The sequence below is a fragment of the Diplotaxodon limnothrissa genome, linkage group LG1 (genome assembly GCF_057381915.1).
Source record: "Diplotaxodon limnothrissa isolate DT_005_m linkage group LG1, D_limnothrissa_male_GT1.1, whole genome shotgun sequence".
Taxonomy (NCBI): Eukaryota; Metazoa; Chordata; class Actinopteri; order Cichliformes; family Cichlidae; genus Diplotaxodon; species Diplotaxodon limnothrissa.
The window spans coordinates 25,476,937-25,499,967 of NC_140596.1; the positions used below are offsets into that span (position 1 = coordinate 25,476,937).

General features: G+C 43.0%; 1 protein-coding gene across 1 annotated transcript in view; it reads right to left on the minus strand.

Annotated features, from left to right (window-relative positions):
• Positions 1 to 23,031, minus strand: part of gpc5a (glypican 5a) — a 157,573-nt gene that overhangs the window by 111,166 nt on the left and 23,376 nt on the right. The window contains exons 3-6 of the mRNA XM_085355834.1: positions 14,388 to 14,848; positions 14,058 to 14,291; positions 13,287 to 13,420; positions 13,005 to 13,130 (exon numbers count right to left, since the gene is read on the minus strand). Of these exons, the coding sequence (XP_085211960.1) occupies positions 13,005 to 13,130; positions 13,287 to 13,420; positions 14,058 to 14,291; positions 14,388 to 14,848 (955 nt within the window). The remainder of the gene's footprint in view (positions 1 to 13,004; positions 13,131 to 13,286; positions 13,421 to 14,057; positions 14,292 to 14,387; positions 14,849 to 23,031) is intronic.

Genomic DNA, 23,031 nt, shown 5'->3' on the forward strand with positions numbered 1-23,031 from the left:
CCTGCAACAGTTTGTAAAACACGTGATCAGACGTTTCAGTTTTAAGGAATGCTGGAGTGACCATGCACTGGTGTTCCCAAAGAGACAGACGACTCGGTCATTTGTAATTTGTCACTTTGAAATGTGTTATTAGTCACATTACGTGAGACTTTCATGAGCATCAAAGAAGCAAAACCCAAAATGATCTTTTTTGCTGTCGATGTTTTTGCCACTTTTGATCAAGAATGTATTTAAGTAATGATTAACAGAAGAAAAAATATATTTCAGCTCTAATGTTGTGTGTACAAACAGGATAAATATGTGACATTTAAAAAAGCATATCTAACAGAAAGTCTAACAGAACTGATTTCTTTATTTTTTTGGTTGCTAACAGAAGCAGAGTATCACAAATCAAAATCTGTAATATTCTTTATTTTATGTTTTTTTTTGTAGTTTCACCTCTGCACAAAACCACAGAGAATTTTAAATTGAACAATCAAGATTTGATCCAAGTGCAGATTTTCAAAATTAATTCAAGAGGTTTTTATAAATTACAGCCCTCTGTTTTGTACAGTCCCCCTTTCTCAGGGGCTCAAAAGCACTTAGGCAATTGACTGACAGCAGTTTCGTGGAAAAGCGAGACTTGTTCATTCTTATTTCATGACAAAAAAATTAAGTGCTGAATTTTAGAGCTTTCACTATAATTTTAAAACTGAGGCCCAAGGAGATGTCAGGGCAAGTCTGACAAACCAGAGAGCTCCTAACAATCTATTTCCACGGTTAAGAAAAATAGCTTCACAACATCTAACCAAGCCAAGAACACTCTCGAGGAGGCAGGTATCATTGTCAAGGTCTGGTCAAGAGTAGAAACACAAAGGTTACACTGGATACACTCAGGAACAGAAAGGCCAAGTTCGACTTTTCCGGAAAACATCTTAAAGAGAGTTTGCATGGATGAAACCAAGATGAACTTGTACCAGAACGATGGAAAGGATAAAGTATGAAGAGCATGATCTGAAACATAACACATTACCTGTCAAACATCATGGAGGCAGCGTTATGTCATGAGCATGTGTAGCTATCAGTGGAACCTGGTCACTAGTGTTTATTGATGATGTGAGCGCTGCTAGAAGTAGCAGGATGAACTGTGAAGGGTACAGGGTTTTACCTTCTGCTCAGATTCAGCCAAATGCTAGAAATGCTAGAGGTTCATAGTACAAATGGAAAATGACCCAAAGCAAACTGCAAAAGTGAGCCAAGAGTTTCATGAGCTAAAGAAATGGGGAATTCTTCAATGGCCAAGTCAGCAGAGCATGCCTTTCAGTTACTGAACACAAACCTGAACGCAGAGACCCACAAGCAAGTAGGAGGTATCTGTGTTAAAGGCTGCTTCTTAAAGAAGCAAACAGCATTTGGTGATGTCCACAGGCTCAGACCTCAAGCACTGACTGTAAATGAATCTCATCCAAGTATAAAAAACAATCCTTACATCTAAAATCACCTAAGTTTGAACCTGTAAAAACAGGGGACTCTGCACAGACACAGCTAAACAGTTAATGTCTTAAACGTCTCAAATTAAAGCTACATTCACATCTTCATCATTTAATTTGAAGGAAGCAAAACTACAAAAATTGTCTTTGTCCGAAAAACAATGGATTCATTTCATTAGACTCCTCAACAGGGAAAATTACTATATTCATCTAATCATTTAAATAATTTTTCATCACACATATCAGTTCTTTGAATTCAGCTGAAGTGTGTTATTATACTGTTTTTAAGTAAATATATTTGTTTAAATGAGTATGACATATAAAAATAACCACTGCGTGCTATGACAACATAGTGTAGCGGTTTACACATCTTCTTAACAAACCAAAGATCCACCGTTAGATCCCGGGAGGAGACAGAAATCCCTCGGGGGGTTCCATCAGGAAACGCATCCAGCATAAAAATCTGCCAGATCAAATATGCAGAGCTACCTGCTGCAGCGAGCCCAAAGCAGCTTCCTTTATCAGATCCAGTTACAGTTCACATGCATTTCACGCCAGCAAATATGCTGGTATTTTTTACATGAAATGGACTGCTTTTAAAAACACTTCTCATTAAATAAATCCTTAAAACTTTAGGACTTTGTTTAGGAAAAAAATAAAATAAAACTCCAGGGAGGATGATTTAAAACACATGCACTCCTTTCATGGTGCATTTCAGGGGTTCATCTGTCTGACAGAGCATCATTTCCAACTTATTTTCATAATTTATATCTTTCACATGACCCCTGACTTTTGGCATGCTTCTCAACTAAAAAACAAAACAGAAAACAAAACTTTTGACCAATCCATAACAATTAAGCAGCCAGGGTGATTAATGCATCGATATTAATTCGATTCAATTAGCTCTACTAGCAGGCGACTTTACTGAAAAGTTGCAGGGATTTTTCCACTGGTGACCACTATCATATCAGCCGACTCCTCCTGACAGTTCAGGTGATATATTTAAAAAAGTGGCCTCAGAGACTTGTCACTTTTGTAGCTTTGGGGTGTGAAGGTATGATTAAACTCGCAGCAGAGTCATCTGGATGCAGGCGGCGGTCTTTCACACGCGTCGAGGGACACTGTGGTACAGACGTGCCTCGACTCCTCTCTGCAGCATTGTGGGGAGCAGCTCCAGCGTGGTGGAACCGAGCAGATGGTGAACGTATGCGGCGCTCATGCATGCCATCATCACCTTCATTAGTTGAAGGTGACATGTGACATCATCGGGCCCGTGTGCATTATGGGGGCCAGAAAGAGTTGTTTGCTTCTTTTTCTTCTTTTCATTGCTGCGTGGTTCAAGGTTGTCGATGGGAGGTATTGTGAGTAATCACAAGGCGAGTGCGTGCACGCACACACACACTCGCACACACACGCACAGACTACATCTCGAGCCTCCCCCACTCTCACCTCCTCCCAGCATTAAGGTAAATAAGGGCTTCCAGCAGAGAGCCAATGAGCACGGGCCACTGAGCAGAGATGCATGTTTGTGTTGCCTTCCTCCCAGGACCCTGCTCGTTTATCTTGGCTGTCAGGTAAAGGGCAGACTCAGAGAAGGTGAAACTTTTTTTTTTTTTTAATAAGGCCGGGCTTGGTTTCCATAGAAACTGCAGGACAACATTACAGGGACGATGATAAGAGAGCAAAGTCTGGTCTCAGGGCATCCCGCAGTGTGCCACATGGTTGCTGGAGACATTTGTGTTTACGTCAGAGAAATGAAAGAGCTATTTAGATTAATTTTCAGGTAGCCTCCAGACTCAGACCTTTTACTGCAGGAGGTGAGATTAATGAGAGCGTATTCACACCCAGCTTTCAGCTTAGGTCAGGAGCTAAGAGGGAGGTTTCCGCTTATAAAGAGGTGCTGAGTCTTCTGTGGGTACAAGCTCCCTGATAAAGGCAGAAAAAGGACCTCCAAAGACTGCCCTGCTGTTATTTTATTTATTTTTTTACTTCTATGATAAGGAAATGATACAGCTGGATTTGCCTTTTGAAGAATACCTGAAAGATATGAGGCTAAATTACTGACTGTAACTTTGAAAAAATAAATAAATAAAATAATGGGGGGAGAAAAAAAAAAGGGCTCCATTCTAAAAATGTCAATATTGCAAATGAGAGCGACCCACGCAGTCAGAATATTCTCCCAGCTAAAAGCGCATAAAGAAGAAACAAATTGCACAGGTAATGAATACTTAATGACTACTACATTTTTCACTTTGTGGCAGTAAATGGGATGCATGTTTAGTTAACAAATGAGAAGGAAATCAAAGGAACAGAAGGTAGCACATGCACCGTCAAAAGCCTGCAGCCCAGAGATAAACCAAGACAATGATACAGAGATATGAGAGTCTTTTGTTTCCAGCCACAACCCTGCGAGAGAGAAAATTAAGTCTCTTCTGGAGCAGAAACTCAACATGGACATCGTCCACGAACCGCCATGAAGTAAATATGAAACGAGGCCCCCGTGATAAGGCAGCAAACACGTCTAATTCTTGTGCAGACATGCTCAGAGCCACTGCTGAAAGTGCCGAACTCACCATTAGGCTTTTTTGTCATGCATTCAATCGACAATACGACCATCTCAGTGACAGAATAAAAAACACACACAGCTCTCTGCACATGAAACAAACACAGAAATATCGGGAGGTTTATTGTCAATGTCCACTGCTGAAATAGCTCTATTAAATTGTTTACTGGTCTGATTTTCACAACTATTCCCTGCTATGAGCTGTGATAACAGCTTTTGTTATCAAAACAATATTGCTGTGTCCTTGCGATTAAATCACGAGGCAGGACTTCTCCGTCAGCCTCTCCAGCTCTTTATAACATTCTTTTACGACTAAACAAATAGATCAAAGGCAGGGCTTCTCTCACCGCTGCTCCTGTTTTACGAGCATTAACTTCACTTTTTTTTCCTACCAACTCTATGTTCCCTGTTTTTCAGCGGCCTGTGATTTATACCTGAGCTAAAGAGGAAGAGCGCTCCGCGGGGACCGACTCTGCGTTTGCTCGACGGTGGGCGGAGGAGGCCGAGAGATCGCGCGAGGGTTGAGGGTGTGCGCTCTGACAGCTCATCAGTGGACAATGAGGCCTTGGCTGTTAATGTCCTGCTACCTGGCATGCTGCAGGGCCGCAATCTGCTCCAGATGCTGGAGGCAGGCGTCCAACGTCTGGTGGCAGGGGAGGGGGGAATCAGTGCATGAGAGGCAAATGGGAGCAGAGTTGCTGAAAAATGAAAGGGACACGCAAACACGCGCGCACATACAACATGCGCCACCTGCCGCCAGTCAACTATAAATTTACAGTTTCTTTGGCGCGGTGGTCTCACTGGCAGTTACTGTAGCAACATCACTGATAATATCTGAGCACAAATAAATGAAATCTCTTTTCCAGGAGGCTGGATTGAAAAATTTATCTGTTCAGAGCAATCATGCATAATTCGAGAACAGGGAGGGTAAAGCAGACACACACACACACACACACTCACAAGGATACAAGAGGGACTTATGAACTCAATTTAGGCAGCCAGACAGAGTTCTTGATTCTGTCACTTGGGATAATCGTCAGGATGTGGTACTCTGACCGAGCCCCCGCGTCTAAACCCAGGCAGGATATAAGGTCATGTTGGAGTGGAACTCTAGCCATGCAGCACCCAGACCTCAAGTGCTCCAGTGGTTTTGTGGTTATCTGCAGCAGCCAGCTGTCGCACAGAGGAGCTTTTCAAGAACGTCCCCTCTCCTCTTCCTCTGCTTCTCAGCTTTCTCCCACTCTCCCTCTCTGCCCTAATCAAAACCGTCCAATCAAGCCCGCCCATCTCCGTCCTTCTCCCGTGTTTTAACTTTGGGAAAGATGGGTAAGATGTGAATTCATGTTTGTTGCTAAATTTGAGCCTAACACAAGACACTAATACAGCTTCACAGTCTGTTGGTAGCTTCTGAGGTACTGGTGAGTCAGGATGTTTGGGGTTTTTTGTTTTTTAATCCAAGGTTTGAAGGGAAGCAGTTCTCTTACTTGCATGAAAGTGACTAAGAGGACAGCTATGCATAATATATTTGACAGCGCATGTTTAAAAGGTTATTCCTTCCTGTTCAAAATTAGGTCAGTCCATCGCTGCAAACGAACGGAGGAGGCGCTGAGACTCGATGTTCTGCAGAGTGTCTGTTTATCATTTAAATTTTGTTTTCTGTCTGTCACTGTCAGGGACAACATGGATAAAAACCGCCGTTCTACGGCATACATCATCAGAACTGAGGAGCAGAGGAGTGATCAGCAACCTGGCATGGTCTTTTCTTTGGCATGGGTCTGGAACCCAAAGTGGGAGCTCCACCTACTGGCCAAAGCGAGGCAGAACTACCTTTAAAAAAAAAAAAAAGCAGGCCTGAAGCTGAAAGGTTTGGATTTACAACTGTGGTGACAGCTGAATGTGACACGACTGCTTCGCCGGCAGGTTTATTAATGGATGAAGAGCGGGCGTAGTGTGTGCACTGAACAAAGAGCCAGCTGTGGTATCATGTTTATTTGAGGCTGCACAGCTGGAGAGCTCTTTAATACATGCACATGTAGAATGACTTTGGCATAAGGTAATTATTTTCAAATCTTGTGTTTTGTTGGAGGGCTCGACACAGACCTGTTTTATGCAAAATAAATAACAGTTGCAAGTATTTACTCTTGCGACTTTATCAAAACACAACATGAGGAAATGGGCAGAAGTTGCAGCTTTCTTTTTTTTTCTTGAAATTGATTCACACGATTGATCAAAGCCATCTAAAGCAGACACAACCCTGAAGCAGCAATAGAGAAGCATTTCATGTTTTCTAGGCTATACAGCAAAATATTTAGACAGTTTAGTTGGTACTGAACTTATGAGGGAAAACAGTTTCAAAACTTTTAATAAAAGACATTTAAATTAAGTTAACTGAGACTTTGGAAAGTAGCTTGTCAGAGATGGTGAAAAGTGGATTCTCTAAGTGCATCTCGATAACATTAGGGTATAATTATAATAAAAAATATAATAAAACAATACCTCCTAGTAGATGGGCCTATGGTATAACTTTGAAAATTTAGCTGATTGATCTTTGACCTGGGAATTCAATGTCTTCTGAGATCTTAAGCAGGTGCACCTGTGTTATGACTTTCAAAATCCTACATCACCTTGTTCCCGAGTGATTTTGTTCCTGAGATTTTCAGAAAACCTGACCTTTGACCTTGAGCTCAAGGTCACTGGGATTTGAACTCAGCCAAGTTTTTAAGTAGCTGCACCTATAGCATCAAGATGGAAATCCTAGATGATGTACTTCTTGAGATATTGAATTCACAAGATTTTCAGAAAACTTGACCTCTGACCCTGAGGTTGAGGTAACTGAGATTCAAATTCATTTGCGATTTTTAGTAGATGCCCCCGTGGTATGAATTTCAAAAATCCTGCAACATCGCCTTGTTTTCGAGCTAACACATCAATAAACTTGGGTCTCCACCCCACCTACCCGGCTGGGTGACAACAATACCCCATCAGCCTTTTACAGCTGAGGGGTGAAAAGGTCAAGGGTACCCAGAGCTCTCTGGTTTCCCATTTGACTTCTTTAGTCCAAGTTCTACTGATCATACAGTCCATGTGGAAGGAAAGGAGAGATTGCATTTCCCAAAAATTAAGTCTCAAAATCATGATGTGATAAAAAATAGCTTAATAGCTGTTTTTTTAATTTTGGTGATTTTGTAAACAACAAATGTAAGAGGATGTCTTAGTCACAGATATCTGCTGCGAGCACAGGAAGCCCCTGGAAACCTGGCCGCTGGCACCAAAGGCTAAGTCAGCAGACCAGCCGGCAGGTTTCCAGCGAGGCTGCTCGTTAGATGTTAGAGATTAACACAAACATCAAATGATTCCATCAGATTTTGCTCCACTTGGTGATTTCTATGATATAACCGCGACTTTGATTCTGATATAAAAGGGAGGGAAAAAAGCATTGCTCAGAGACACATGCAGCATGGGATTAAGGGTCACCAGCAGTCATTGCTGAAGAAGTTGGACAGTGCTCCCATATTTTAATATTCGGCGTATGTTGTCCCCTCATGGGAATTTTGCACTGAGGCTGAGACAATCCTCAAATGAGCTGCGTTCCCTGAGCAGGCTGGGATAAACTAAGCTCTTGATGCTTCTTCAGTGGATTCCCATTAGCAGAGCTTAAATGCTGTCATTTCATCTAAGCCAGGGCAAAAATCACCTGAGCTTCACATCTAGTTGGGAAATAGATGTGAAAATGAGCCAAAATTATAAGCAAACGATAAAGGAGGAAAACTGAAGTGAGCAGCGAGGACCTTCACATAAAGAATCAGTCGGTTCCTCTGCTCACAGAGCACACATTGAAGACTCCAGGGCTACAACTCCAGGGCTCTTATTACCATGTGATTAACCTCTTCAGGATTAACCGGGCAGCAAAGACACGGCAAAGGTCAAAGGTTAGCACTCAGACAGCCACTCCAGCATAAAAGGTGCCCTATTAAATGAAAGGCCACGCTGAAATCTGCCCGCCTGTCTTCAAGCATCTTTTTGTTACACACTGTGGCATTCATCCCGCTGTACTCATCACTACATGTTAAACTCCAACAGCATGCAAGGTCAGTTGCCTTATTACCGTAAAAATACCAAAAAAAAAATAAAAAAAATGTTGTACTCAATTAGAAAAAAGCACTTTGAAAATATAAACACGCAGCTAAACACCTGGTGTGTGTTGGCAGCAGTGAGAAAGACTGCAGGTGGGGAGGAATTAAAGCGAGCCTACGCCGGAGGAGGTAATCATGAATAAAATATCACACTCTGGTACTTGTTGAGGCTTTCTAGCACTGCTATAACAGCTGGTTGTTTTCATCCGCTGGTAGGAATTGTAAGAATGGGAAAGTATTTACTACATAGCGATGGGAGCACCTGAGCCATGATGCCAATCAACAGGCTGATGAGTACTGAGCAGTCAATACTACTTTATTACACGAGTACTCAGTACTGACCACGATCAGCTTTGAAATTAACATTAATAAGTTCAAACTCTGCATTTTACATGGTTGTGAAACCACTTAAAATCCTTAAACTGCCTCTGCGGTGGTTAATGGAACAGCAGATATCTTAACATTTGCCTCAAATAAATGGAGGTAAAAGAGCACCAGCTGAGGACTAGTGCTTGAAAACAGGACTTGAAAGAAAAGAAAAGAAAAGAAAAGAAAAGAAAAGAAAAGAAAAGAGCTTTATAAATACAGGCACAGTAAAAGGAAGTACACCCCCGTCGGCTCTGAGGTTTTACATATCAGGACATTTTAAAAGATTATCCAGGCTATATTAATGTTAGGTCATTAAAGCTGTGATGAACAACAACACATGACATACTACGCTCTTTTTATTCAGAGGTGGCTGTGGCTCAGGTGGTAGAGCGGGCCTTCTACCAGTCCATGTGTCGAAGTATCCTTGAACAAGATGCTGAGTCCAGATTTGTCCCCAGTGTGCCCATCAGAGTGCGAATTAATGTAAATGTTAGATAAACGCAATGTATGAAAGTGTGTGCATGAATGAAAAAGCACTACTAGTGCTCAAACTGAGTGGAGGGTGTTCCATAAGGATTCGTCTATTTACAAAATCCAGAAGCTGAGAAAAGCTCATGATTCAGGATCCTGTAGAACCAGCTTTTGTAGTAACAACCTGAAGTAACTGTTTTCAGTCTCTCACATTGTTATGAAGAAATTCTGAAATTCTCTTCAAGTTCAGGTTTGCATTGAGGCTCAGCTCTCCTCTTCAACATTTAAATCAGATTGAGATCTAGACTTTGACCACAGCAGCACGCTGATTCTTTACTTTAACTGATCCTGTTGTAGATTTGCTGATGTGGTTGGAATCATTGTACTCTTGCATTATGTTCACACGCTGCTTCTGCATTGGGGCTTAATTTTTACAAAACAACACAGTATAATATATCCAGTTCAAGTTCATCTGAGGTTGTAATGACCTCATTTTAAGGACCGGACTTTTGTCATGATAATATCTTGAAGCATAAAACCTTAACATTTAAAGAGGTTGAACAGCAGCTGACCGAAAAATGGTCAAAATTCTGCTTTAAACCTGGACAATAAAGACTACAAAGCATTCAGCGCCAGTTAAGAGACAGCTTGCATGAGAACATGTTATTACAGATCAAAGCAGCAAATTACGAGGCTGACTGCTCTGCAGGGATTGTAAATTGAATAAGTTTTTCTTATTCTTGTCATATTTACACATCCACGGCTAACACATTGCTTCTGTTCCACACAGAGCCTCGCCGTGGGGTTATAACAGGTGAACTTAGCTGTCACCAAAAGAAGAAGAGAAAAAATCTGTTTATTATCTATAACACAGATTAATTCCTCTTGCAATTTCTTTCCCTCCCAGCATGAGCGACAAACCGGGAGACAGAGAAAGAATGGGAGAACTAATTCCCCCTTGAAGCAAGGCCACGTCATCGACATGAGATAAAAGCGGCTTGTGTTTTTTCTTTTATGATCTTATCTGATTGTTCTTTATCTCTTTGTTTACCAGGGACCGTGATGAGGACATGCATTAAATCTCTCTTAAATCTCAGGCTCCTGTGTCATGTTTTTTGTGCTCAGCCTTTTTATTAAAAACGACAAAGCTTTGGTTGCCTTAGTCCTCCTTTAAGACCATAAAACAATCTGTGCCAGCACACACAAAGAGCTGTTATAAAAGGCATCCGTGCACAATCCAACGTACAGTTTCAGACACGTAACACGCGCACACGAACACACACACACGCGCACCAACTGCACTAATCGTTTAAGGTCTCAGAGGCCTCGATAAGCTTCTGTAAATCAGCCACCAGCCAGCAGTGAGTTTTATTCCCCTCTCTCTCAGTGGATGTTGGGTTATGACCCGTAGGCAGGAGGTTATTTATTGCTTTTGTCTCAGCTTGTGTTGACTCCCAGCCACTCATCTATGGTTCTAGGCTAATAGAAAGCAGCACAAGATTGCAGATCTGCAGGAAGGCTGCTAAGCTGCAGGGACTTCGCTCGATAGTCTCCTCGGAGCCCGGTCTCCCCCGATTCTTAATGTCTCTCAATCCTTCTGCTTTTGCAGTAATGGCAAAATCAAAATGAAGTGAAGCTGTGAGTGAACCTGAGGTGAAGGACTCCCTATCAATACGTGTTAGCGTGAAAGTGGAAGAAAGAAAGGAGGGTTAAACTGCAGAGGAACGCCCACAGACCATAAGCATTTCCCAGCGGCTGCTGCCAGACATGATAGACAGGCTGCAGCCTGCTGGCCTGCCTCTTTCTCCGGCACTTAAGAAACATCTCTATTCTCAGAGATGGCTGCACTCCATTGCGATGGAAACCCGAGGTGTTAAGGCAAAAAATAGCAGAAGATGAAAAGAGTAGTAAATTGTCGACAGCAGAATGAAACTTAACCTTGATACTCCGTCTCCATAGTAATGCCACTTCTGATAAGCAGCACTGAGGTACTTTCTTAAGAACTCTGAATCTCTCCGTTTGCTGCGAACGTCCTTTTCCCCCGCTCCTTCCCTCTTACCTTCACACGGCGCCGCGAAACAATCTCAACACAGCTGTCATCCTTTACAATAGACCGTCTAACCTGAACTGGCAACTCCAACCTCACTGTGGCTTGAAATACAGGCCCACCTGTCGTTTCAGCAGCCCTGACAGCAGCTGACAGTTAAGAGGAACAACCGCAGACTGAGAATATATGAAGGGGTCCTTGAGTGATGACAGCACGGGTAAGATCGAGAGCTGTGATGTAATGGAGACAAGGCCACTGACGGATACCGTGAAAGAGGCCAGGTTGTCTGCTCCAGCTCACAACCATTCATATCCAAGATCTATGTGTGCGGGCAGTAACAGCTAATAGATTAATTCTACAGTGGTGTCATGGTGTTTGTAGGGGGCAATATATACGAGCAGGGTCAGATGGTGCACAAACAGCCTATTCATGACAGGAAAGAAGGAAACCTTTGACCTCATGTAAAATGGGATTATACTTCATGTTTCAACAATATTGCATCCGTCGTTTTAAACAGTTTAAGAACCTTATTTGGGCAAATTTAAATCAATCGGGGAGATAAGTTTATCTTTCCATCCACAGCTGATATTTTCAAATCATTACCTCAAAGTCCGCTTCAGTCCTTTTACACTCGAGCCTCTTTGATGCACACAAAATTCCCTCCAGTCTCTCAAAACAGTGACTCTTCAATCTGAATTTTGGGAAAGTTTCTGGAAGAGCAAGTAAAGGGACGGGTATACTGAGCAATCACACACACATTCATACAAGCACTTTTTCCTGTGTCTCAGCGCTTGGTCTAACATTTGCACACACACACTCGCACCGGGGGAAACTCAGATACGGTGACAGGCAGACTGCAGGGATCTACCGACCTTCCAGTTGGTGGGCGACCCGCTCTACCTCCTGAGCCACAGCCGCCACTGAACTCGTGGATCGCTTTTGGGCTCAGACACTGCAGATTCTTCAACCGTAGACTAATGTTTGGGCTCTGTGTTGTAGCTAGAGGCCCAGCTGTCATCAGTGAGAACAACTGTTCATATGAAAGTTTGAAAGTTTGAAATATGACAGTTTGAAAGAGATCAATGTTTGGTCTCTGTAAACGTTTGAAGTCCATGCTGAAATCCAGACTTGTAAGTGTCATAAAGTCATAAAAGGACAAATTTAAAGAGAGCAGTAAAGAGATGCACAAGAAGACAACCTTAAAGGGTTTTTTTTTTTAAAGCAACCAAATCTTTGAACTACATTATTGTTTTATTCTTGTCAGTTCATTTAACAGTTAGTCTTCCTTGCAGGCAGAATTCTCCACCCAGGGTGTCATGTTAGATTGCACGTGTGGCTTCAAGTTTAGCTGAGACATCACAGATAGCGCCTGCATGTAGGTATGTTGGTCTCAGCTGGGTGAGACTAACATACTAGCAAGAAGATTGCAAAGAAACTTCTAGCAGACGAATGTCAAAGCAGCCTCCTCGAGTCAAACCGTGCACGTGCATGAATCTGCAGAGTGAAGCTAAAACATCACATCAAAAAGTGTCACTTCCTTCCAAACTGCTGTTAGCAGTTTTCTTTAAGTAAGCCTATCAACCAAAAACAAAACTGTTTTTCAATTCACATGCATCTTTTAGGCATTTGAAAATACCTGCAGTACCATTTCTAATATGAATTCGATGAATCCTTTTGTATCACTGAGTGTTGGCGTGTCTCCATCAGCATGATGTCAGAAATTAAACGATAAAATTATCAGTGACGGATTCTGACAGCATGCCCGCTGGCTAAATAAACTACAGATGGGAGACAAATTAAAAGAAACACCTGAATATCACATCAAATTTTGATGATTATCTCTCCAAAAACACCCTTGATCCCTCTAAATTAATTTCAGAGGCTTACAAAAAAAACGTCTTATCTAATGTGTCACCCCGTCTGTATGCATCATTTACATCTTTAAAACAAACCTTTTAACGATTTCTGTTCCGTTCCAGCAGGACAGCGCGTCATTGGATGCGAGGTCGCTCGCACACAGCTGATCAGCCAGGCCGCCGTAGTAAGTGAGGTACAGACGCAGACTGCTTAGAAAATCCCTGCAAAAGCAGCAGCCACATGGAAGTGCGCAGCTAATTAACTTGTTCAATAAAGCGTTGTGCATTTTAATTGTGCATAAAAACCATTTTAAAAAGACGAAGAAGAAGTAGAATGGCACCATTTCTCCACATATCTGACATCTTCCTCCCACTTACTTTCTCCTGTTAGCGAGTGAGCCTCCCGGCGCTCTGACAGACGCTTTAAGAGGGATGGATTCTCTGCTGCTGCTGTGCTGGATGCTGACCGACTGAGCAGGCTTCCTGCTTGGTGGGCCGCACAGTTTGTAAACCTATAACCCGATGAAACAGACAGAAATTAAACACTCTAAACACTGAGGGAGAAACAAGCATTTAAAGAATTCGCTCGTTAAACTGTTCTGGCGCATAACAAATTGGCCTTAATTTATAGAGGTGAGTGGCACATGTTTATACTGAAGCCATTAGTGCAGCCAAGCCTATCATGTCCAATTTTTGAATCTACTGTATGTGCAGGGTTGTTGAGCAGCAGCAGCTTTAGTTGACCACTAGATGGAGCTGTGGTGCCTCAATTAGTTCTGCAAAGTTGATGTGCTCAGAAGCAAGCACCCCGGGGCTTCCAGTTCCCAGCAAAAGCTGCCTGAATTGAGCTACACGTCAAAAGAAAAAAAGTGCCTCTAAAGATGTTCTCATAATATTGAAGGATTTGCAATTTCTGACCAAACAAACACTGATGTACCTGTGAGGAGTTATTTAATTTATTAAAGGTAATTTATCCTATTAAATCTAAATAATACCTTCAAGACTTTTTCAAATTCCTTATTAATCTCCTCTTAATCTCAGACATTAACAGATCTACAGTGGACACCAGTTTTACCTCCTGCAGAACCTCAGCACAGTTTGAACTCTACTCATCTCAAACAACATTAAATCATTCGTCATGATCTAAACCTGTGCCAAGAGCCGCGGTCCATTTTCCTGAGCATGCCTGACAGCATCACGAACGAGCCTGTGAATTCCCAGAAGCACTTGCTCCAAATCCTGAGGTCCATGCATCCTTGCTGACAGGCCCTCCAGCGAGCGTACAAACTCCCTCCAGTGGATGTCAATCTCTGCCATGCTCGCCAAACACCCTCGCATCACGTTGATGCAGTAGCCCATGCAGGGCTTGGACTGGGTTAAGCCCTGTGGAGCAAAAATTACAGAGCGATCAGTGCTGACGATAAAAGAAGTTTCATTAATTCAGATCGATACGCTTGCTTCAGAGAGGTCCATCCGTACCTGGCAATGAGGGCAGTAGTGCATCTTAAGCAGGGCCCGTCTGCACTCGCGGCTTAGCTGTAAGTGGTCCGTGGTATTGATGACTTCGATTCCCAGGTGCAGCGCCTGAAGAAGAAGCTTCCCAGAGACCCCGGAGCGAGCAATCTGATCGGCCAGGTGACCGGGCACTCCGCCAAACGGTCTGACGCTGCGGCTTAATGACCTCACGCACTCGGCGTGGCCCAGCGATACGCCGCTGAGGCTCGGGCTGATGAGGTGATCGTAGACCAGAGGGAAGAGCGCGTCAAAGAAGCGCTGCACTAACTCATCGACGCTGAACTCAGAGCCCAGCAGGAAGAGGCTGATGTCAGTGAAGAGTTCCCGCACGGGACCCGCAGCCTGATCAGCCATGCTGTGGTACAAATCCTGGAAGAGGGTGGTGGTGTAATTCTCCGCCTGCCACAACAAGGCCTCGAAGGACTCTGAGATAGACAACAGGAGAAAGAAAAAATTCAAAACTTCATATTTCAGCACCTTTAATTTGAACTCTACACTAGGAGTAAAAGATGTGAAAGATACCTGCTATGCAACAGTCATCGTCACGCCTTTATTGACATATACTGAGGTGTCAGAACTCATCATTAAGGAGGATGTCAAATATATAGAAAAGGGTTAAAGCCAACAAGAGCAGGATATTCAAAAGGAAAAGCCTAAAAATCCTCCAACAGAGCTTCTAATAATGGCTAAAACTGCTCTGGCATGAACAGAGCTACATACACAGTACAATACTCTTATAGAACTTCTGCTTCCATTAATACCAAATCAAGAGAAACAGAAAGGAAGACAAGTCTCTAGGGCTCCCAGCAGGGGCTGCAGCTCCCCGCGTCTTTCCAGAAAGAGCGAGGGGAGTACGTGCAGGGAAGCAATTTGTTCTCTAATCAAAAGTTGAGCTGACAAAGAAAAATGGCAAAGAAAGAGACTGGAACACACTGAAGTGGGGACTGCTGTGATACATAATGTGAGTGGAGCTTCCGTACATACGCAGTGTTTAACCAGTGAAGCGATTCAATTCATTTAATTCAATTCCTCTGTGAAAAAGGAAATTGCATCTATCCAACTTGCACACAAAAGGCACGTATATTCCAAGACCAATTAAAACCATGTTTGACTCTTTGTTTCTTCTTTCCTGGCTGAACACGTAAAAAGTCGCACGTGAGCGTAAGATTTCCTGAACATGATGTGAGAACGCCTCTGCGTTTTCCCTACAAGACGGAATAATCCTAGCACAATAGGGCATGGTTCACAAGGGCAGTAAGCTGGCCTTTATCCCTTTGTCTCGGCTTATACCTGAGCCACGGCCTTTCTCACATCATGTGCTTGTCATGAGTTGTGAGGCAAAAGTAAGGGCGAACGCCTGGAGCTACCTAGAGGGGGGGGCCAAGAGTCTGAGAGTGAGCTTAGACTGTCCAATGCTGCATAATACGCACCGATGCAGAAAGATTGACCGAAGGCCCCCCTGGTGAGGGCGACTGCAGGGCGGACAGAGAGGGATCTGGCATGCCTACAGGCGCACCATCTCAAGAGGCAGCACTAAACACCGAGTCACCAGGAAAAGAGCGTGATCACAGGCCTTCTGTGATCTCGAGACTCAAAGATGTGTGTTTGTGTGTGAATGAGAAAAAGAAAGCCGCGCCTCCTACACAGCAAGTGCTCTTGTCAGAGAGCAACATGAAAAACAGGGAGAGAGCGTGTAAAAAAGACACACAAAAACGGCACAGACAAGAGCAGCAGCTGTTGGAGTGTAAGGTGTGTTTGTGCATGCATGTGTGTGTGTGTGTGTGTGTGTGTGTGTGTGTGTGTGTGTGTGTGTGTGTGTGTGTGTGTGTGTGTGAAACAGACACGCATGCAGACCGTCAGAGAAACGGAAAGAAATATGTGCTCACAGAGTACAGTTTGAGATTTTTACTGCCTCAGGTGTGTGAGGCAGAGCAGGCAGAGTTATGAAGGGTCCCACGGGGATTATAGTGCATGCTTCGGGGAGGGGGGGTTTACCACGTTAGATTATGGAGTTAATGAATCCCACCTGTCAAAGCACGTAATGAATATCTGTGGAGTAAACAAATTTGTCTCTGTTTTATCTCTCTCGCTGCTTTCTTCTCCCTCTGTTCCCTGGGATATAAATCTCTCATCATAGGTACATTAAAGCGAACTTAAAAGGCTTGAATAATAAAGCTGATCACAAATTCTGCTAGTTCACAGCACCGACACAAAAGCTGCCTGACATGTTATTTTTCATTGAAGATGGTGAGTGGGAAGCAGAGCCTCTCACATGAAGCCCTTGTCCGACGGCCAGGCTTCTGGGTAAGCCTGAGGACAGAAATAATAAGGAGAGCGAAAAACTGGAAAGATGGAAGGAAAGTGATGCGGAGGATGAAAAGAAGGTACATCTTTTAATATTTGGGCCTGTTTAAAACTGCTGAGATCGATGGTTTCATCAATAAAGGAGGGCAAAAGGTTTGACTTGGTGGCAGATCGAGGTTCAACCGTCAACACTCACATCTGCTTCAGAGCAAGAGAGAAATCCACAAGCAAAATCCCAGGACGACAAAGACAGCAACCAGCTGGCTATCTTACAAAACTGGAGTTTCATTTTAGACTTTTCATGTCCGCTGTTTGGTTAGTTTAAGGCAAAATTAGAGCCTTACCAACACATAAGCAAGCCAATATCAGCCATCTGCAAATCGAACGGCATTTGTAACTGTAGGTAAATGAAAATGTAAGAAGTAAAGAAGACAGCCATGTTGTTAGTGTTGATGCTGCGTGGCCCAGCACAGCTGATAAATGAGTAAGCAAATAACAACACAATAGTTGGTTAGGTTAATGAAAGGTCAAATCCTCCAACCCACAGGCGATTCAAAACATGCGGTATTCTGCAGTGGAGCTGCAAATCTTTTATTTCCATCCTGCCTAAATAAAAATGCACTAATAGATGTGCAGTGTGGATGATATTTCTTTAAATGTTCTAATTGCCTATTTTCATATAAAAGCATTTTAATAGAAACTTTAGAGGGTTTGTTTCTGTCTGTTAAAAACAAAGCCGAGGATGAGACAACGTGCCCGTCCTGCCCGTGTGTATTCTGGCTGTCAGTGACCCTCCCAGTCATGTTTGCATTTCTGGTGATGGGAGGAGGAGATGCTGAAGCAGCATGATTGAAATCACTGTGGAGTGACTTTTAATGAATGTCTGCTCTTCTTAAGTAACTACAGCAGCTTGATATACGTGTAAATGCTGCCTCACAACCACACAGCAAAAGTAAGACGGGCAAAAAACTTTGTTTGACCAGCTATGGAAAATATTACGTGAGAGATAAAAAGCAGCACGGTGGCACGGTGGTTAGCACTGTTGTCGCACAGCAAGAAGGTCCTGAGTTCAATTCCACCATCAGGCCGGGGTCTTTCTGTGCAGAGTTTGCATGTTCTCCCCGTGTTTGCGTGGGTTCCCTCCGGGTACTCCGGCTTCCTCCCACCGCCCAAAGACATGCAGCTTGTGGGGATAGGTTAATTGGATAATCCAAATTGCCACTAGGTGTGAATGTGCGAGTGAATGTGAGTATGAATGGTTGTCTGTCCTTGTGTGTTAGCCCTGCGACAGACTGGCGCAGGGCTACTGAAAGGGTAGCCAAATGCTTACGCTCGGGTGAAAGACTGCATCGATATATAAACTTCAAATGTAAAATTGGGGAATGAGAGTTTGAGTGAAATTCTGCCAAATGGAAAAGAACGGAAAAAAAAAAGTTAGCTAATGTAAAACAAAAAAGTGTAGTTTTCAATGTATCATGTGCGTCATTTGGAGGCACTACAAGCCATTACAGCATGCCACCCATCAAACTGCACAGATGCCTCCCTCGCCTGCTCGCATGGTAAATAAACTGATATATGAACATTTCATGTTTGAAAGCTCGAAGGTCCGCAGCTATCATCCAGATATATTGGCTATTATATCACAAAAGCCCCTCAGTTGAATTCCTACGTAGCTGAGCCTTTCTCCATGTCTAAAAGGCTTTTAAATTTGATCCCATTTCCCTCATTTCTTCCATAATTGCTGTTCTTCTCATTTTCTTTAATGTAGGATGATCTGGTTAACTGTGACAGGGGTAGCTAACAGAGTGATGAGTTACACTTGAGGTCGGAGCCTCTGGCACTTCACGCGAAACCAAACAAAATCATTTTCCTTCCACTCCCTCGTGTTGTCTCCCTTTCCCTACATCTCTGTGCATCTGATTGTGTCAGGGAGTAACACAGATATTGTGATAGCAAAAAAGCAGATGAGGCATCGGGTTCACATCTAAGACAGTAAATCAATACTGCTGTTACAGTAATACATAAAAAAGTACATGGTCAACAAGTTGAAGATGTAGTAAACTGATAACAAGATGCTGATTGGTTGCTTCTCCACCAGAGGGAGACATTTTTTTATTCAAATATGAATCTGTGAGATCAGCACAGCCTGTCGAAACTGACCTGTGCCGCATGCTCCCGCCAGCTACTGCCCACCAAGTGATTGCTAATCCAGATATATCAAAACATAAAGGAAAAACAGCTCCAGTGGCAGATTTGCTCACATACACTCACATTCACCTGTGAGTAATCCACTGCCACTGAGCTCATACCCTGAGCTACTGCAACCACAGGATTTTTCTACAAATTAGACGTTATTTAATATCAAGGTCAGGAAAGGTTGAGCGGCTCAGACAGACAAGAAGAAAAAAAATCCTCTCATAATAATTTAAATACTGATGCGCGGCCTTCAAACCATTCAAAACTGCAAAACCAACAAAGTCAACAAGCCTCCACTTCTTTCTAAGCATATTTGCATTCACAGACGCATCATTGAGGAAAAGGATCACTCAGCAGGATGAGGAATAAGACGAGCCTTTGTAGTCAGAGACTCTTTTAAAAGCAGACAATAGACCAAAAAGCTGCGGCTCTCTTTCACACGCGCTCGGAATAAGTAGAGGCATGTTGATTCAGTAAATGCACAACACTCGAGACGCATCCCTCAATGTGCGGCGTAACGCATCAACATCGGCGACTTTGTTTGAAGCTCGCCACTTTTTCAGGTTTCAAAAAGCTTCAAATGCCACCAGCTGACCTCAGCTGAGCTGCAGAGCTATGCAAAGATGGCTTTTATTAATGTGATTCATCTTCTGTGAACGGCTGTGTGACCACAACAGAGGAGCCCCGGTGACATCTGATAGGCTGCAGAAAAGGCCACTCTCCATCTAGAGAGGATGAGTCACTGGTGCTGTGCGCTCGGCTCATCCCAGAGCAAAAGACACACAATGAAAGTCAATGACTTTTAGGGTGGCACAGTCAGTGCAGTCAACAGAAAACTACGCCTTCACTGTGGGATATTAGAGAATGACAAAGAGCACCAGCACACTTTGATGTTCCAGGATGGAGTCTGATGGCAGTGTCAGAGATACCACAATAACCACAACACAAAAACAAAACAATAAAGACATACAGGGAGACCGGGCAACAACTTGTGTGTGCGTGTGGAAAAATGTACGTGTATTTTCGGCTCATGGTTCATCCCAGTTTGCAATTTATTTATGAGTCATTTCCAATAAGAAGTTATTTCTCTTTATGGGATTTAATTGCATCTGTTGACACATTCTGGCGTGTCGAGTCGAACGGACTCAAGATTGCTTTATGCTCACAATTAAGGAGAACATTGTATTTACCGGGGAATAAATCACAAATTGCAAGCCCATAAAAACAGTGTTGCCACATGCTTCTGCCTGATTATGTCCCTTTTTTTAATACTTAGCCTAAAAATCAAAAAGTTACTTTAGTGTGCCTTTATGTAAATCACCCAGAAACGTGTTCGAACACTCCTTTAAATGGACCTGGTAATAAATTAGGTCTATTTTAACATGTGACCTGCTTCCTCTCAGGCTGTAAACTGAAAGCTGGTTCAGTCAGAGTTATCCTTAAAAAAATGAATGAATGAATGAATGAATGAATGAATGGACTTTTAAGCTGCTGGATATAGAGTGTAAAAAAACTTGCCTTTAATCTGTGCAAGACGCAGCACTGCACACACTTTTACCCACCTAAAGTACTTACTCACCAAAATCCACTCACTGCAGGACCGTCGGGGGGGTTGATAAGAGTTTAAAATAGTCTTATTTTTGCTTTTCTGGCATGACAAACATCCACACAAGGATGCTGCCATTATCACACGGCACAGAGCTTCCCAAGTCTCTGCTGGGGACGTAACTGACAACCAGACCTATTTTTTATATGCTGGGACATGAGCGAGCCGGCAGCTCAGAAAAACACACGATCAGAGAAGTGTCACAAAAAAAAAGATACCGTAAGGCAAACAAATCAGACTTTGCATCAAAACACGAGCAAACGTGCAGCAAATGAGTCTGGAGCGCTGCTGCAATTTACGAGGAGATTGAGACGAAGCACAAAAGTGTTATTCAGTGTGCGTGAGTGAGCACCTGCCTGCTCCCATTTACAAACCACCAAGTAAAGCCTTTCATGTATGTGTGTGTCTGTGTGCTTTTGTATGTGTTAGGGCATGTTTAAGCGCGTCTGTATGATGGTGGTACCTGGAGTTCATATCTGGCTGAGCCATTATAAAGTATCTCTTATTGAAACCTTTCTCCGACTAAGTTTTGACTTTCTGGATTGCCAATCTGGCAACTGCAGCACCGTAAACACCAGCAGTGCGACCACCTTGGCCCGCAGATGACCGGGGGGGGGGGGGCTCAGGAGGAAAGAAAAGCGCTGGGATGTTTTCTTATTCCTTCTGTCTTTAGTTTCAATAAAGGGGGCATTGTTTAAAACTGAAAACAGTCACCCGCTCTGAGGTGTTACGGAGGTTTGCTCTGGCTCAGGGTTTTCTCAAACAGAGACGGGGAAGGGGAGAGAAATGTGATTTATTTGGAAAGGAAAGGAAAGGAAAGGAAAGGTTCTGCAGTCGTGAGTCGTGCATCCTAACATGCACACTCTCAATACAGACACCAGACAACAAATAAGTAGGGGTGCAACGATATTCGTATCGATATTGAACCGTTCGATACAGTGCTTTCGGTTCGGTACGCATATGTATCGAACAATACAACATTTGTAATTTATTTTATCAATTTTCCTTCTGACGATGCTGTCTGTGTTGAGCGCTCAGTGAATCTGTGTTCGACTACTCCGCCTAGGCTGCACTGTCCAGCGCAGATCCACTGAGCGCTCAACACAGACAGCATAGTCAGAAGGAAGAGCGCAGGGCAAGCTAGCGAGACAGAAGTTAAGCTCTCCTTTTAACATGGACCTCCCCCACTCTCATTCAAATCTGGCGTTTGGAATTATTTTGGTTTTCATGTGACGTATGACCCTGAAGGTAAGCGAGTCATGGACTAAAGTAAAACAGTAAAACAGCCCCATGCACGGAGCGATCGGCGGTAGCTCGTTAACGGAGATTTGCCGTGTTGTGGCGTTAAGGTCATTTCAACGAGATTAACCTGAAAGCACTAGCGGGAACACAACGAATATGACTGCACATTTACGCCGACATCATCCTAGTGCAAAGACAAAAACAACAAGCATGCTACTAACTTTAGCCGAGTCATTTAGACAGCTGTTAGCACATGATTCTCCTTATGCTGCTGAGAATATAGCCCAGAAGAAGCGGATAGTATAGCTTTTATTTTGGAAAGAGCCATTTCTCTGTAATAAACTCTCTTTTCCAAAGATGAGTGATTCCTCAATCAGATACAGGGCTTGCAATATCGCTAGCCCGACGTCCCGGAGCTAGCGATTTTTTCAGTCGGGCTACCAAAATCTATCTCTTCCCTGCCCGTCAGGCTATTGTAGGAAAAATATATGTCAATGCTTTTGCATTCTTTCAGAAATGTAGCTGGGTAATTATGTCATTGGCATCGGTGAGCCACTGTCAATATGTGACATATTGAAGTCGCGTTTGAATTTGCGCTTGTTTTTTGCTTTCACTTTGCAATCACGTGAACTGTGTATAGAGAGCGACAGCACTGATCTGTGAGTGATGATAATTTTGCACCAATTCCTCTGACATCGTCTTATTAATCGTTAGCTTACTATGCAAACATGACAAGTGAAATCTCCCGCAGCTTAAACATGTGAGAGGTTGATCGCGCAGAGAATCGCTGAGCTTATGTGAGTGCGTGTGTAAAAGCATTTCAGTTCTGCTGAGCCAAATAAGACAGGTCAGGGTGAAGAAGTGACAGCCAAAGAAAAGCTTACCACAAAACGGAGAAGTTATGACAAATCAGACTATAAGGCAAAAAGAAAGTGCAGCTTTATGGTTTCATGGACAAAATAATTTCTGTGGCTGCAATATGACGAGCTAAATAACCAGGGCTGCACATAAGTGGTCCGCAGGTGCGCATTCGCTGTCAAAATAAAAAACACGCACAAGGGTTAGGGTTAAATTTAAAAACTGTACTTTTGAGTTAAAATATATATTTATAATTTTAATAAATGACAAATTAAAAATGCTTGAACATTTTTTTGTATCGAAAAAATATCGAACCGTGACACCAAAGTATCGAACCAAACCGAACCGTGAATTTTGTGTATCGTTGCACCCCTACAAATAAGCATAGCACAAAAAAACTTT